This window comes from Gallinula chloropus, assembly GCF_964237585.1.
Source record: "Gallinula chloropus genome assembly, chromosome: 1".
Taxonomy (NCBI): domain Eukaryota; kingdom Metazoa; phylum Chordata; class Aves; order Gruiformes; family Rallidae; genus Gallinula; species Gallinula chloropus.
The window spans coordinates 11,933,107-11,950,064 of NC_140085.1; the positions used below are offsets into that span (position 1 = coordinate 11,933,107).

Genomic DNA, 16,958 nt, shown 5'->3' on the forward strand with positions numbered 1-16,958 from the left:
ATATTAGAAACTCCATACTTACGTTTTAACATTGTTTAGGGAGTTTATTACTGAAACAATAGATAAGATCTCTGTGATTAAATTAGGCAAAACAGAAGAGGGGGGAAAGAGATAGGGGATAATGGATATGCAAACTTCCTGCTGTAGCAGAGCATTTCAGGTTGGTGGAGTATCTGTTTCACTGTTGCCAAATGGCTGCTCAGTGATCTGTGGCATCCGCATTCCCCTGTGATGAACATTAATTGTTAAAGGGAATATAAAGAGTTGCTGCCCTTAGTCGAATAACTAATACATTGGCATCTACATCACAGAACCCTTTCTTTGAAATTTTTGTCATCTACCTTTTTCTGTTGAAACAGAAATGGTTTAAGTTTTGGTGTTTTTTTTTTTCCTTGCAATTGTGTCTTTTGGCTTTTTATTAAAGAAGTTTGCTGTAGGAGGCTAGGAACAAGTAGTTTGTTGGTAGACAATGGTACGTGAGTCAGTGTGCTCTGGATCGATGTCTCTGCCATTACTGGCTGCAGTTTTCAAGTCCCTTCTTGCTCAACATCCTGTGCTCATCAGTATTGCTGGGAACCGAGAAGTGAAGGCATGCACCAAGATGGGTGAATTTTTCTGAAGTTGTTCAGACTCAATTTCAAGCTGTAGTCCAGGTTGCTTCTACTTTGTCAAAGGTATTTCTTATTTATAAATCACACAAAATACAGAGAAATACACATACCAAGATTTCTAAACAGCAAAAAATTTTCCAAGACATTTTAGGCTATGGCAAGCGATATGAATAAATCATCTACCACTATGGAATTGGAGCTGTGCACATAATCCAAGAGATGGTATTGAAGAAAATAAGTATGACTTAGGGGATGTTTGGAGGTCTCATAACTCAGTAAAGAGTAAATGATTCATACTATGACTGTTGTCATAAAATATTTTTTATTTAATATGTATTATTGTTCTAGTAGCTTTATTATAAAGTCCTAAACTGGTAAAAGTATCACAATGCATTTAGCAAATAAACAATAAATAACTTGAAAAACACAGAGGTAATCTCTACAGATGTTATTACAGACATCAGTCAACTTCTCGAAAGCATAACTGAGCTAGAGGGAAACATTTTTTCTTTCAGTGTCTTGAATTTATAACAAAAGTCTTGAAAATAACTGGTGAAAAAGTTGTCTGAAAAGATGATGAAATTCTGAATAGAAAAACTAAACTGCTGATAGTACAGTAAAAATGCCCAGCAGTGCTGAGCATTGTTAATGCTGGAAACGGCCAAGCATAAAAATCACTTTACATCTGATGGTTTCTGAAATGAGAAGTGACACACAAATCTACATTGCAGGAACAAATCTTCAAGATCGACTCCAAGTGTGAATCAGGAAAGGGACGCTGCTCTTTCAACCCAAATGTGAACACGGTGTCTGTTATGATCAGTAAGTAAAGATACTTCAAGTTGCTGAGGTCTAAATCCTCATGGTCACGCACGGTGTGTATTGACAGGATGCCTGAAATGAGCTGAACACAGAATTCAGCCTCCAAGGAGCAGTACCTGGTGTCAGGCTGATGGGCACAAGGGTTGGTTCCATCCTTGGTTCAAGGTTTACTTGAACCTAAAGGTGGGTGTAAAATGAAATGCAGAAATAAGTTGTGTGAGAGAGAGAGAGAAAACAAAAGATTGTCCCTTTTCCAGCTTGCACATTTTTTCCCAGGGTTAGTTTCAACTTTACGCTACCCTGTCTAACATTTTATGTTTGAACAGTTTCTGACCTTGTTCATCCTAGACTGCACTTGTGTCTCCTTTAATTACTTGTAAAATCTCGGAGTACCCAGGGAAAGAAAGCCTGAAGACTTTCGTTACAATGAATTTCATTTTTGTTGTCATCTCTGCTGTAGAGCCCACCAGCTATTGCAAGGCTCTTCATTCTTCACTTGGCTTTATACCCAACAAATTTTGCAATTTTATTCTATTTGAAAGGCCAGAAAGTGATACAATTGACACACCTCAGATATTCTCATGAATTGGTGGTGCCTATACACTCTGTGAGATACAGGCCATACAAAGAATTACTGAAGTGCCTAAGGCACACCTCAAATGTGAAATGAAAACTCAAATGGGGCATATGCTCTGTGCAACCTAAGTCATAAGTAAAAGATTTTTTTTTCTTTTTTCCCAACCAGGAGACACATTATGTATACTTAGTGTAACCCAGCCGTTCATGTATGCAGCATGTTCACAGACTTCTAGTGCCAAAGCCTTAAGTTTTCAGCATGTGCCTACTCCTTGCTATATTTTTGGCTATGAAGGAAACAGCAGTTGCTCTGATTTTTCAGACTTGCTTAGCAAATAAAACTTAGTGCACACGAGTATTGCATTTTTCATCCAAGGTTTACAAGGGAACAATGTGTGGTGTTTCTCCATTTGGCTTCAACTGAAATCAATGGCAATTGATTATTATGCCAGATATTCCCTTTAAAGTTTGAGTCTCATGGAGAGGAAATGTCATATGGTCTCTTCTATACAGTCTGTTCAAAACATAAATCAACTTTTATTTTTGATTCCTCATTGCAAATATATTTAGTACAAAGGACAATTCCACTTGCAGAGGTATGAACTGAGGCACCTTTAGAACACAAGCAAATGCAACCTAGGTACCTCTCCAAACCTTGGCTGCACCTGTGTCTTTAACTCATCAGTGTTTACAGTTATAGTCAGTGTTTACAGACACTGTAAAGAAAACGTTTGTTCAAACATTGTGATGGATTAATTCACTGCTACTCATTGCTGTTCTGGCCTTATTAAGTGAATCAGCCATCGTTATAAAAAAGTTTCCTTTCCTTGTTCCTTCTAGATTTTATGAGGTAGTATAAAAGTACATAGTTTCTAAATTACTGTAACTACAGTAAACTCATTTTTTTCTACAATAGGTCTATGGCAGCTTTGTTCATCTTAGTAGATTTCATGTTAACTTCTTTGATCTCTCAGCTATGTGACTGAAGAGACCTTCCCTAGTCTTTGACGAATTTTTCATGACATAATTCATCTAGAAATTTTTAATTATTCTGTAAAGGTCACATTATTTTTTAAGAGAGTCCCATAGGTTGAGTTTTATATTTTCTCCCTGTTGCTACATAGTCCATTCACTTAAAAAACTTAAAGTTTGAATGAATTTAGCTTCAGTACCCATGCCAGAAAAGGGAAGATTTTTGTAAATCACAGCTTCAGTTAAAATGCAAGAACTGATCCATGTACTGGGCTCTCCTTTGAGCATTCTTCTGCGGAAGAAATTCCTTCTTCTCATTTCAGAAGATGGGATATACTGCCAGACCAAGTAAATCTTCCACAACAAAGGAACCATTTTTAAATATAGCTGCAATTTCTTCACAATTTGGGGCATCACTAGCCTAGAATACAGCAGGAAAGCTGATTCACCCTTCACAGGAATGTGATGTTGTAAAACCAAATTTGAACCTGGTAGAATTTGCCATTGTACAAAGATACTTTTGCATCAAAGTAATGAAAAAACGTTCTTTGAAGAAGCTTGGCATAACTGCTGTGCAGGATGTGTGCCTCTATTCCCACCAAGACTCTTAAATATTTGTAAAAGCAGACATACCTCATTGATTCTGTAATTCTTCCCCAGTAACAAAAAGCTGTAGCGTGAACTAGTTTTGCTGTACAGACCAAGTGCAGCATGTAATTTACGTTTTTAACCAAAAGGAAGTGGAGCTTATGGATATCATCTGAAGGATGATTAACAAGCAGACACCAGGAATGCTTAGGAAGATATAACTAATATTTTTGATATGTAACAAGATTACCATTCCATAGTGTAATACTATTTGAAAGTGTGTGTGTACATGCATGGGACTATGCATAACATTTAGTGAGAACTATAAATCTGGTCTCTTTCAGCCAATTTATTTCGTAATGAGAATAAAGCTCTGAGGCAATGAATCAAATTTACAAAATCAGTATAGATCTAACATCATTCAGTCAGTACATGGTCAGGAAATAAATACTTCACAAACATGCAGTGAACGCCTTGTTTAAATCCCGTGATTATGAGTCTTGTCATCACTGGGAAAGATGAGAGCCCAAGAGTGGCTGCTGGCTACTCTGAAGGGGTTCAGTTCAGGCTCTCACCAGCAGCAGAAAAACAAAATCTCCAGAGTTTTAATTATCTTGTGAGCCAATTGTCTTCCATATTGATGCGTGCGCACACACACAGACATACAGAGAGAGAGAGAGAGAGCACAAAAATAGCCTCAAGCACTTCTGAACCTGTGACTCTTGCCAGCTTGACCACACTCTCTGGATAGCCCAGGAATTCAGACAAAAACATCAATCAAAGGACCCAGCTGTACTGGAATGTATTCAGCCACCACTCCCACTCTGAGAGCTAGAGTTTATTTTAGCTACTGTTTTCTACTCTGGGGTTTCGTTGTCATTAGTCAGTGGAAATTGCTTGGTTATTCACGGAGTAGAAAATGATAGTATATGTAATTAGAATTATAATTACATATACGTATATTTATGCACACAGAGACTCACACAAACACAGATGCACATCCTGATAGATGGACTGCGTTTTCAGTCCTCCACAGGGAGCAGAAGTTCATAGTTCTGTTAACGTAAAAGTTGCGTGCCTAATTCTTTTCAAGCATAATGACCCTATACTTAGAATCAAGTACATAAAAGCGGACAATTATTGCTCCTTATTACTCTGCATAAAGTTCAATAATATGATTGTCTGGCCCCTGCAGTACTGAAGTGAGCTTGAGGCTGCCTGGGGCAGCCTTGACAATACTGTTGGTAAAAGTTGGCACTGATCCGTTGACTGCAATAGATGTTGTGCCAGTTTACACCAGCAGTAAATTCAGCCCAGTCATTTTGTCTACTCCCATAACAAAAAAAAAAAAGCTTTTTGAAGTACATACTTAAAAAACTGAATGTGATTCTTTTTGGTAACACTAGCCTGATTTTCCAGTGATCCTTTGCAGTCAAAATAGAGCAATTCTATATCAAAGAATGGTTCAGCACATACGCAGTTCTGCTGTTGCATTTAATTGTGCAGTTCCGTCAAATCTTTAAGGGACATCTGATGATTCACATGCATTCTAGACTGCATCTTTATAAATCAGAGGGAAACCCAATTCCCATTACCCAATATTTATCTGTATAAACTCCTGTGTAAATAAAGAGCTGGTGAGTTTAAAATAAAAATAGATCCATAAATACAAATTTCCCAGAAGCCATAACAATGTATTTGCTTTCCCCCCTCCATTTCAATTCTTTACAGATGAAGAGCTTTTTTCAGGAATGTATATTGATTTCATGGGGACAGATGCGGCCATTTTTCGGAGTCTGACCAGGAGGAATGCAGTGCGAACTGACCAGCACAACTCCAAGTGGCTCAGTGGTGAGATACCTTTGTTTTACTAGAGCTTTTAATGGGTTTCACAGAGATTCTGCTTTGTTTTCTTCAATAAAAACAAGCAAACAAACAAACAAAATCTTGTATTTTAAAGTTTTTCTCTGAATTTCATTTATGAGATTGAACGATGAAGAAATGTGTATAAATACACTTTGTAGACAATGCACAGATAAAAAGGGTTCATTGCATGAGCCAATCTCTTATGTAACTCCATTTGATCTCCTTTGTTGCATTGACTGAACCAAACTGTTCCAGGGAAAGCAATATGACAACCTTTCAAATTGCAATTGTTCAGACAATCTGACTTCTGTAGAATTGCCTTCTTCACCTCTACTGCATCAGACATTGCCTGGAGTTACAGTGCTTGAGTATGTTTTTTTCTAAGGAATTAACAACTTCGGTTAATTCAGTCTGATCCACCTCATTAAAGAAGAGTCACCACCACTTGCATTCAAAATGTATGCAGGATGGAGTTCAATTATCAGAGAAGTCAGTGACAATTATTGCCATTTATTTCAGTCGTAAGGAATCGATTATCAAAGTACAGTAGGAAAATTAATTTCTGAGTGCAAACACTTAACTCTTGTCTTCACTGAAATGAATGTAAAATTCTCCCTGACTTTACTGATAAGAAGACTCCTTCCAATTAATCTTTTTTTTAATTAAATGGTCAACACTCTGAACAGAGAAGTTATAGAGCAACTAATATATCCGTTCCAATCTAAAAAAGCCTTCAGGTATATTAAAGTTACTGGGGTTTTGTCTTGACTGTTTTTAGGGTGACACTTGTTATTCCTGAGTGGCTGTGACTATAGTGAATTCACACGATTGCAATCAGAATAAATACGGTTCTCTATGAACAGGAAACTATGCCCGCTTTCTAAAATTTTCTTTTGTTTGCTATACATTCTTACATGTATCTGCACTTCCTGAAGTGTGCACTTGAAAGTTGGAATTAGAGAAATTAAGGAAAAAGAACCATTAAAATGCCTAATTTCTGGAAAATCTACCTGTTATGTATGCTCAGAAGGGGTACTTGAAAAGCACATTTTTTGCCGTATTCTTTTAGAGGCAGTCCTGATACTTTTTATATTAATTGTGAATGGGCTCGTGCAAATAGAAAAGTGCTGCCATCTAAAGTGAGATTTCTGACAGAGATCCAACCTTCGTATCAGATTGCTTCAAGATTTGTACTGAATTTTAGCTGATCAAGCAAAAGATATGGCCTTCCTGAGAGACTAGGGTCCGCTTCTTCCTTAGACAAAACAGAAGGTCTTCTGAGGACTCCTCCACTGTCCATTATGTGCTCTCTGTTGAGGTTATAAATTATTTTTGTCCCTTAGTAGTGTTCCTTTGCAATGTTTTGCAAGGTACACTTGGTTATGTTTATCAGTATCTGATAGGAATTTGGAATTTGTTCATGCATTTGCATATCCTGCATTCCTTTTCTGGGTCACATGAGTTATTTTCCTTTCCTATTTATGTACCTTATTTTTAATTTTCCTAATGGGTCTCTCAACCGCTTACTTTTATGTTTTGTCTCAATGAGTCTTTCCTTAAGTGCTCCTGATAACACATTGATTCACCCCTCTTCTTCCTCCAAGTCTTAGAATCTGTACACTAATCCAATGCTAATGCTTCTGGATTTGAATAATTTTTCTAAACATTTGCTATGGGATAAAATACGAGGATGGAGAAAGTTAAGGCTGCAAGCACAAAGACATTTACGTGGTGACATCTGGAATATGCAGATATGAGGCCAAAGCATATAGCTTAACTTACCACAGCAGTTCCTCTAAATTCATTATACAGCATTTCCTTGAAGCAGTGAGTATCTGTCAAGTCATTAATTGCTTATATTGATACATCATTTGATTTTATCTTTTTGTTATACTGTTTCATTTCAGAGCCTGTTTTTGTGGATGCTCATGTTATCCCAGATGGCACTGACCCAAATGATGCCAAAATTTACTTCTTCTTCAAAGAGAGGCTCACAGACAACAGTGGCACCACAAAGCAAGTCCATTCCATGATTGCAAGAATATGCCCAGTAAGAACTATTTTTTTTGCCAGGTTTTTGGGTCAAGGTGCTAGTGTGACATGATAAGCTAAAAGACAAAATGATTGAAAATCCTTTGATTTATATTCAAAACAAATTTCCTATTTCAGCATCCACATTCATAATTAAGAAGAGCTGTTGCTGAACACACAGTAGGGTCTAAACATGTTATGTATATCTGGCTATACCTATAATCTTGTGGAAATTAAGGCATCTGGGGATTTGTGTATTTCTCTGACTGAGCCAGAAGAGTTTCCACTGTTGGATTTCCAAATCTGTACAACTGAAGTACATTCTTTGCATAGAAAAACCTGAAGTACAAGACAGTGTTTGTCAAACACACTCAAAATCTTTGAAACACATTGAAAATACCACAGTCAAGCTTCTAAATTAGTTGATTTAACATTCAGATATTGTTTTCATTTTTACATTATCTACCTTTTCTGAGTTTTTGCAGTGATGTATATGTGAGCCTAACTTTAAAATAAGCACAGGAAAATTAAATTCAGGAGTTACAGCTACTCCTGTGGAGTAATTAATTTATGATCTTCCCTATTTCTTTTTTTGTATCTGTAATCAACTTTAGATGAAAAATTATTGAAGTAGCTATTAATATCTCTAGGGAAATGGATTTTTGTTACTGAGATAAAAATTATAAATGCACAATAACTGCTAACCTTTTCATTCCTTCTTTTAGAAAGGCTCAGGAGGGTAATTGTGAAAGTTTGTGTATTCCCTATCTCTAATCTGAATTTTCTACAGAATTTGATGCTTTGTGATGTTGTTGTGCATGGGTTTGAGGGCGTGTTTGGGATTGTGTTAAACTCCTCTGGCAATAGGAGGAAGCATGTGATCTCTTTTATAATCTCCGTTTTCTGTATTTTTGTGAGGGTGCCCAAAGGCCTTTTTGGGTATTTTGCAAGAAGACACTTCACACAATTACAGCTGTATTTGTTATTGTTGCTGCTATAATGAAGCCCAGATGATTTCTGAAAGGCCTCAGCCTGTTTAGACTTACACTGCATTCAGTGGCAGAATCCTAAAGACGGTGAAAATAAAGCCGAGCCAGTCATATTTGTATACTTGTATGGCATCATATTCGTATATCAACACCTTTGAGACTGGCCAAATATATTAATACAATGGTGCCAAGAAAAACACCCCCCAAAAAGACTCCGTATGGGTCACCCAGAAAGTAGGATTGACAGCTCCAGGAGCACCAATGAAACATGCACAGTATTTCATTGAAACCACATTCTACATTTCCCTTTCCCTTTCCTTGTGTGACACTGTGCTATGCAGTTTGGAAGATACTGCTTTTGTTTAAGGTGTTCACCAGCAGTGAGGCACCTCTGTGCTGCACCAGCTGGTTTAGCAGTTGTAGTTTCCACCTTGCACTGGAAAGAGATGGACAGATCTTTGAGAGCTGTGACCAACCCAGCCCTGGACCAAGCTTGCAGAACGTACAACAGTGTAAACCAAGCTTGATCCATGCTAGCCATCATTTCTGAATTTAGTTCAGAGCATTGACCTCATGAGCTAGCATGGTTTACTAGGTCATTGCTCTATAAGACTACTAGACATTTTGAAGTGATACAGACTTATGCAGTCCTTTCCAATCATATCTACATACACTGCTGCTGCACAAGTTCTACTGCACAGCCCTCCCATGCCTACTAGCTCTGGAGAGAAATTCTGCTCAGCAAACTTCTTTCTATCTTTTCTGTATCTTTCTTCAGCATTTAGATGATGTGATTTGGTTTAGGCTTATGTATTTTTCATATTGATTTACCAGCATGATTGTCTAGATGATGAGTCAAATTAAGCTGGGGAAAATGTGATAAAGACCAGTAAAATGTTAGCTGTGGTTTTGTTTTGTTTTGTTTTTTTCTGAAAATAATATTCCTTTTCAGAATGACACAGGTGGTCAGCGTAGTCTTGTGAACAAGTGGACAACGTTCTTGAAAGCAAGACTTGTGTGCTCAGTAATGGATGAAGATGGAACAGAAACATACTTTGATGAATTAGGTATGGCAAGAAAAATCCAGATCAAATGTAAAGGTGGGCAAATTCAGTTCAGTGAGTAGGTTCAGTTTTGCATAGTGCAGTCAATAAGTCTCTACACAAGCTGAAGAGGTTTGTATCTCTCAGTGTCTTCACTGCAAACCTCTGTGTAATTCATATCATGTTGAAAATGAGCTAGTGAGGGCACCTAGAGTGTTTATGGGACAGTAAAACACCTAATTGTCTTTGACCTACTGCAATTATAATGTTAGCCTACTGTTAAACAGCCTGCTGAAAACAAGGTCCAGCTGAGAGAAATGTGCAATATGGATCCTGAACATATTTGAAAACCATTGCCTTCTGTCTTCACACAGGTACATGACATGTAGTTAATTTCCAAAATTGTTTCTGAATGTACAAATGCTGGAATTATACCTATGATCCATTAATACAATAAACCTGGTTTTTCCCATTCAAGTCTGAGACAAAACTACTATTGACTTCAGCAGGAATAAAGCCATAAATTAAACTGGAAAGTAAAATTTTCATTAGTATTCAAAATGTATTTTTTTTCTTTTTCCTTTTCTTTCTTACAGAGGATGTGTTTCTTTTAGAGACAGATAACCCTAGAACAACGCTCGTGTATGGAATTTTTACAACATCAAGGTAAATGGGGAGATTTGAAAAATATTACCTTTCTGAACTGCCCATTTTTCTATAAGAAAAACTGAAAAGAATGGAATGTGGTCAAAGCAATTCTGTACAATGTTGTATGTCTCATGTGGCCATCGTTTGCTTGGAGGAGTAACAGTCAGTAGCATTCCTGTTGGTACCCATGTTAAAACTCTGCTGCTTGGAGCAAACTGCTCTCTGACATGCTGTCAGCAGGCACTGGGAAAACATTTCCACGGAGGACCACTTGTTACCATACAGCAGCAGAAAGCTAAATGACTTCAACACAGTGAACTCATGTGGCATCTGAGAGCATTTAACACCTCCTGAAGGACATCCAGCACCCTGAAAGATCAAACTAGAAATTCTTACATGAATTAAGACAAATCATTTCCAGTCTCTCAGCTGGCAGATGATCACGCAGATGGCAAATAACCCATATCAGCTTCAGCTGGCTACAGAAAGACATGCTTACATGGCATTTGATCGCCTCCTTGCAGCCTTAAGCTCTTCATTATCCGTCGGTAGTATTCACTTACTGTCCAGTTCGGAAAGCACACAGTGAGTTCCCAAGGGCAGTGGAAGAGCTACTCATGGCTTACTATGCTGAAAATCTCCACAGAGAGCAACAGGTGGACCAACAGATTCTACCTTCTCTTTTTTCACTTTTCTGTTGCACTTATTACAGTGCTGATATACAGAGTAGGACTAGTTGCTGCTTAAGGATTTCTGAAACACTATCCTGTATTATTTAGTTGTTGCTGCTTTACTTAAAGGAGGTTTTTTAGATATTTTTATTTCATTTAAATTGTTTGATCAATTTATCAAATTATTTAACAATAACAAATTATTTAACAATTCCTTTAATGTAGTTTCTAGTTAAAAAATCCTGTTTCCCAATACACTTTGTCATTTTTCATGTGGATCCAGAGATCTGCTTTCTCAAATGTATGAACCAGACAGAAAATACATGTTTTTATGGTATTTAATTGGGATAAAGGAATTCCATAACTTGTAAAAATCTGGTGCTGTCTACATTTTATGATTCCTACTGCACAGAAAGAGAAAATGCTGAGATTATATTTAGCAGTAAAACCACACTTGTGTTTAGGTTGTGGATGCAACATGCCTGAACTGGAAACACTTTTACCTAATTCTCCTGGTATTCCTGCAGTGGAAATGAGGTTTGAATCACAAGACCATATAAGATGACAACAAAGAGACAAAATCACATTTTCCTGGCTTTCAAGCTGTTTTCTGTCTCTACTGGTTTTTACACTCACCCATTTCTATTATCATAAATCACGTGGTCTGTGCTTGCTTTCTCTTTGTTTGACTGTAGATTGGATGTGATACCTAGCTAAATACAACAGTCATAATAATTTTTACTTCTTAGCTGTTCCTTTATATTCACCTCTGTAGACACCCAACTCATAACAGTAGCAAGAGAGAAAAGTCTGAACAAGCAATAACTCAGTACTTTATCAAAATCACTCATAAGGAAACAAAATAATATTGAAGCAAATTATTTTGGTGGTATAGTCTGCTGTAAATCTAACATAAAACATCTTGAAAGAGTAAATACATTTCTTAAAATCTATTAATATCTACTAAAATTTCCACAAATACCATAATCCAACTAAAAGGTTCCTCCTGCTAACCCATATATAGCTGAGAGTAATGTAGATTGTTCTTTCCTTGTTTAGACACTATGACATGCAATGTTTTCACTTTTTTTTCTAGAGTGTTTATTTTTCTTTTTAAATTGAAAACAGAGGGAGACTTGGATTATCTTCATCTTGCAATTAACATCGGGCAGATTTCAGACTGTCTGGAGTTTCCACTTTGTTAAGATAAACCTTATATGCAGTGAGAGAAGAAAAACTAAAAAAAAACCCAGGAGTTAATTCATTCCAATCAGCCTCTAGCATAATTCTGGAAGTTTTTCAATTATTTCCCTAGTGCCCTCCATCATCACAGGGTGATGGACACCATTCAGGGTTTGTGCTGGCCAAGGAGACATCTGAGACCATTGCTGAACCTGGAGCAGTGGAAAAACCTGCCCTTCCCATAGGTTATCTTCTCATTCTCCTCAGGAAGCATCAAACTTTATCATTTTTTAAGGACTTTGTAAGATCAGTTTTGTGAGTGGATTTGAGGACTGCAGAGGAGTAATTCCTTTTCAGCCACAACCTGTTCCCATTTTCTTTATAAAGGCTAGCAACTGACTGTAATGATCCAACCAATTGTAACTGTGTGGATGTTTTGATTAATAATTTAGTCATGTATTTTAGGAGAACCATGGAGGTCTTCTGGTTAATATACTGGTATGGAGTTCTGGAAACCTGTGCTGAGCTTGGCAGTACAATGTTTATAAAACTCTTGTTTCACTGAAGTCAGCAATATTTTTGCCATTAACTTTGGCCAGATTATATTTCTTTGATGTTCAACATTAGGAAATTTTCTTACTCCACCAGTAAGGTAGTACCTTCTTCCCTCTTTTTTCAGTTCACTGTTCAAAAAGGTGTTAGGTCTTAAGGATTATTGGTGTATATTAGGAAGCTAAATTAGTTGATGTTAAATGTATTAAATCCATGCTATAGAAGCATTAAATTGTATGGAATGTATTCTTTTAGAGGTATCTTTCATTATTAATCCTTGTAAAATGGTAGAAAAGCTATGCAGAAATTGGTAGACTGCAATGTTAACTTTTCCTACTGCCTTCCAGCTCCATATTTAAAGGCTCAGCTGTGTGTGTGTATCATCTATCCGACATCCAGACCGTGTTCAATGGGCCATTTGCACACAAGGAGGGCCCAAACCACCAGCTGATTCCATATCAGGGCAGAATTCCATACCCACGACCTGGCACAGTAAGTACAAAGATGTTTATGCAGGCTTGCCAATTACTTGTCTTTGTTTAATACATAAATATTATTTATTCCAAAAGAATGGACTGTATGTGACTATTACACTTAGTTACAGTTCAGAACAATTTTATTTGCTTCTTAGCCAGACGTACAAATCATGTAGTATCTGGAAAACTAGAGATTAAAAGCCATGCAAATGTTAATTGCTCTTGCTTTTTCTGCTCAAAAGATGGCAAGAACTGTTTCATTAGATAGCAGTTATATTGGGTTTTACATGTGCATTTACAAAGATAGCATTGTATATTCTACAGCCCAGATTAAAACCTCTGTCTGTCTTCAGTCTGCATGAATTTTCCATAGTTCTCTAAATTTCTGCCGCACTACTGGGATGTCTGGGAGATGTAGTAGGAGAACAAGGCTTCTGGGGCTTGTTGTTTGACTAGGTCTAATTCCCTGGAAGGTACTGAGTCCTAGACAAGAGATCTAGAGATAGATGAGTTTTCATGCCAGTCAGTTCATAGCATTCCTCCTGTAAAGAACAATTTTTGCATGCCTTGAAAATTTTTCAGGACTTTCGTTCACTGTATCAGGGGTAGCCATAATCTTCCAGTAAATTCTGCACACCATTAGAGCTAGCTGGTTCCACATTTTACAAAAATGTCCCATAAAATATTTCAAATAAAATCATTATTTTTTTATTTGTATCTTTGTGTTGTAAAAAATTTCTGTTGATGTTTTATCTTTATTTCCATTTACTCTTCATGTAGATTTAGCAGAAGTATGAAGTCTAATATTTCCAGTTTTAATGAAGAATATATGAACTTTCTCTAGAATCTTCTCTAAATTCATATTTGCTAAATGGTGCATAGTAATGTGAACTTGCTGACTCCTATGAAGTCTTGTTACAATTTCTTAACTGTCAGAATTAAATAAATGTACACAGCATCATAAGTCATCTCTCAATTACGTAGTTACAATTTTTGTTAGATGAACCCCTTGTTGCTTTTCCAGTCATCACAGGAAATTAAATTTTACTTTAAGTTTGCAAGTCACTGCAAGAACCTTTAACTATATCACTGTTTCATATTCATCTTTGTGCTGTAGATCTTGTTCTTTACACTAATGCTCAGATACATGGAATAGCTCTTCCTGTTCACACAATTCTTCATGACATTTTAGTGCAGCTATTACTAGGTGTAAGATTTAGGACTTCATGTTCCCAGATTAGAATTAACTAATTACTACCTGATATTCCACTAATAGTAGTGTTATTCTTTCTTTGCAATTAATTCATACATAGTACATGATCTCATGAATTCACTGAGGCTTTAAGCTTAAACTTTACAAGAAAAAAAAGAAAATAAATGACCCATTTAAACAGGAAGCTCCACACTCCTGTGCTTAGTCACATTTCAAAGTTTCTTGCTGCTTCAGAATATTGTACTTGTATGTGTTTCCTCAACCACTGCCATGTTATTCTTGGTTCCCCTCATGGAGGTTTATGAGGTATTCCAGATGGGACTAAAGAAATTGGACGGCACAAAGGAAAGAGGAAAAAAAGTGCAGATTTTGATTTAACATGGTGACAGAAATTATCTACATTTTTTAGATGTGCCGATAAGCTCTGAATTTGAAGATAAATTCTTAGATTATAGGTCTTTATGAAGCCAAAAGAGATTTTTTAAAGATGATCATTGCTGGTTTTCTGATCACTGACTTTTCTGTGCTTCCACATAAATCAGTCACAACACAGTATCTTAACACTGTATTTTCTAACCTGTGACTTATCTTTGCTTTTATGTTACCGCCAAAAGTTTCACTTCCAAATGCATGCTGCGAATTCAATTTTTCACTTATGTCACAGCTTCTGTAAAAATCAGGAATTGGGCATGTTTTTGCTGATCAGAATTTGTGTTCAAAGATTTAATTTTGAATAACTGTCATTCCAGACTATGGGGCATGAGGCTCTTTCCTCTAGAACGTAGCTTTTTGCAGCTCCTGTGATTCTGGATTAGACCCAGATGCCTTATTATATCACATAGAAAATCCTACTTCACTGTTGCTTAAAGAGATATTCATACTAAACCTCTGGACAGAAATCAATGTTCATTGTGTCACAGTACATCGGATAAACAAGGCATCGGTATAGTTTCTGCAGGATTAAATAAAGCACTGTGTTCATTTGGCCATAATCATCTCAGTGTTTGGCTGCACTTCACTAAATACCAATGGTTTCTTCTTTCTCCACAAGCAAAATTTACTTATGGAAAAAGAAAGGGGGGAAAATTACATAATTGGCATCTTGCTACTAAATTCAGTGATGTTTCAGGATAGTTTCCATATTTTAGAGTTTACAGGAATATTTTTTTGTACCTACAGCATGTTGGGGAATACGTTGTAAATTAAAGAATTCTGATTCTCTCTGCAGTCTAACTGCATGGTGATCAACTGTGAGCATAATTATCCTGTAGCCAAGTCCTTGAATGAGGTGTGAAGGATACACATTCAATCCCTCCAGGAAAGCAAGAAGTTGTAGGATACTTCAGTAACATTTTTTGCTTATCATTGGTTTATACAGGGGATAGCAAAGGAATTAATTGGTTAAAGATGTTTGTTAAAGCTTTGCTTTATTGTCTAAAGGACAATATCATGTAAGTTTTTAGGGTCATGCTGGGGTGAACCATAGTGCAGACATTTTTGCAGGATGTCACAAAGTTCTTCGGATGTCCAAGTTGAGAATGGAAAGAAAGAAAGTATCAGAAAATGTAATTTTGAACTGCACTGTGTGGAACAGGAAAGTTTAACTTGAACTGCTTGAGAAACAGAATCACTCTGGAGAGAAACTGGGGTCTGGCAGATCTCTACCAAGTAGAATAATCTTGCTAATAGTCTACAAATTTATGAAGACAGTACTTATTTCCAGCATTTGTGCTAATCTTAGCAGATAGGTCCGTACATTTCCTGGAAGACTGTGGATGAAAGTGCCACAGAGGAAAGAAATAGAGCAAGCAAAAAAATCAGAATTCATTTTTGTGAGGACTTAGAGGGCTAACATATAGTGTCATTTCTAATGAGAACCAAACCAAAATCCTCAGGGTAAATAAAAGCCCAGGAGAGCCAATTGTCAAGTATGTCGTATGGGAAAAGAGACCCATACCTCAGCTGAGTTCTGGTTCTTCTTCCCAATGGTAACTGATGCCAAAGCACTTTCTTTTAAAGAATTCCTACCCGAGCTGTTCTACTTCGTATAAATAATTAAATCCTAATTGAGCCAGAAGAGGATTCTACAGCCTGGTATTAGGCTGCAGTCTCCTCTATACTTTGTTCCTGGTATTGCTCGATGAATAGTTTATTATGTGCAGAAGATGGAACAGCTTTTAGCAGTGAGGGTAGAAAGGGCATTTCTGCCTGGTAGTTAGAGGGATCCCCTGGGAGGTGAAGCCCCAGTTCTGTTTGCTCTCATCAGGTAGGTTGGACACATGACTCATATATCCCCAGCGAGTTTCCTAGTCTCTGAGAGAATGATTCATTTTATGTAATTTTAGCCATCTAAAAGCAGAGCATCTAGTCTGAATTACTGACTACAGAGGAAACCTAGACAGCTAAGAATAAATGCTTGAGACAGCAGAAGTCAGGTGAGGTAAATCTCTCCCTAAACTACTATTGTGTTTGTGGTTTTGACCAGAAATTCCATTCTAGATGTAAGAATGGTCATCATCAAAATAAACAAGTTTCCATGAAATGCTTCATATTGTACAAATCAATTTACAACTGGAAAACTCTTGTGTTGAAATATTTCTGAAGAACTCTAATACTCCCAAGAAGAATTTCACATTTCAAAAATCTGGTAAGGGGTAAAATGGAAGCTCAGGAGCAGCAATAAGAAGTGCAGTTATGGCAGCTGAAAAAAAAGAAAAA

At 36.8% G+C, this 16,958-nt stretch overlaps 1 protein-coding gene across 1 annotated transcript in view; it reads left to right on the plus strand.

Moving 5' to 3' along the window:
* The window catches only part of SEMA3C (semaphorin 3C), a gene marked incomplete at its 5' end in the record, with an annotated part of 114,291 nt that overhangs the window by 71,763 nt on the left and 25,570 nt on the right, over window positions 1-16,958 (plus strand). Inside the window, 6 exons of the mRNA XM_084274727.1 lie at window positions 1,343-1,433; window positions 5,301-5,420; window positions 7,343-7,485; window positions 9,408-9,522; window positions 10,095-10,164; window positions 12,899-13,043. Of these exons, the coding sequence (XP_084130853.1) occupies window positions 1,343-1,433; window positions 5,301-5,420; window positions 7,343-7,485; window positions 9,408-9,522; window positions 10,095-10,164; window positions 12,899-13,043 (684 nt within the window). The remainder of the gene's footprint in view (window positions 1-1,342; window positions 1,434-5,300; window positions 5,421-7,342; window positions 7,486-9,407; window positions 9,523-10,094; window positions 10,165-12,898; window positions 13,044-16,958) is intronic.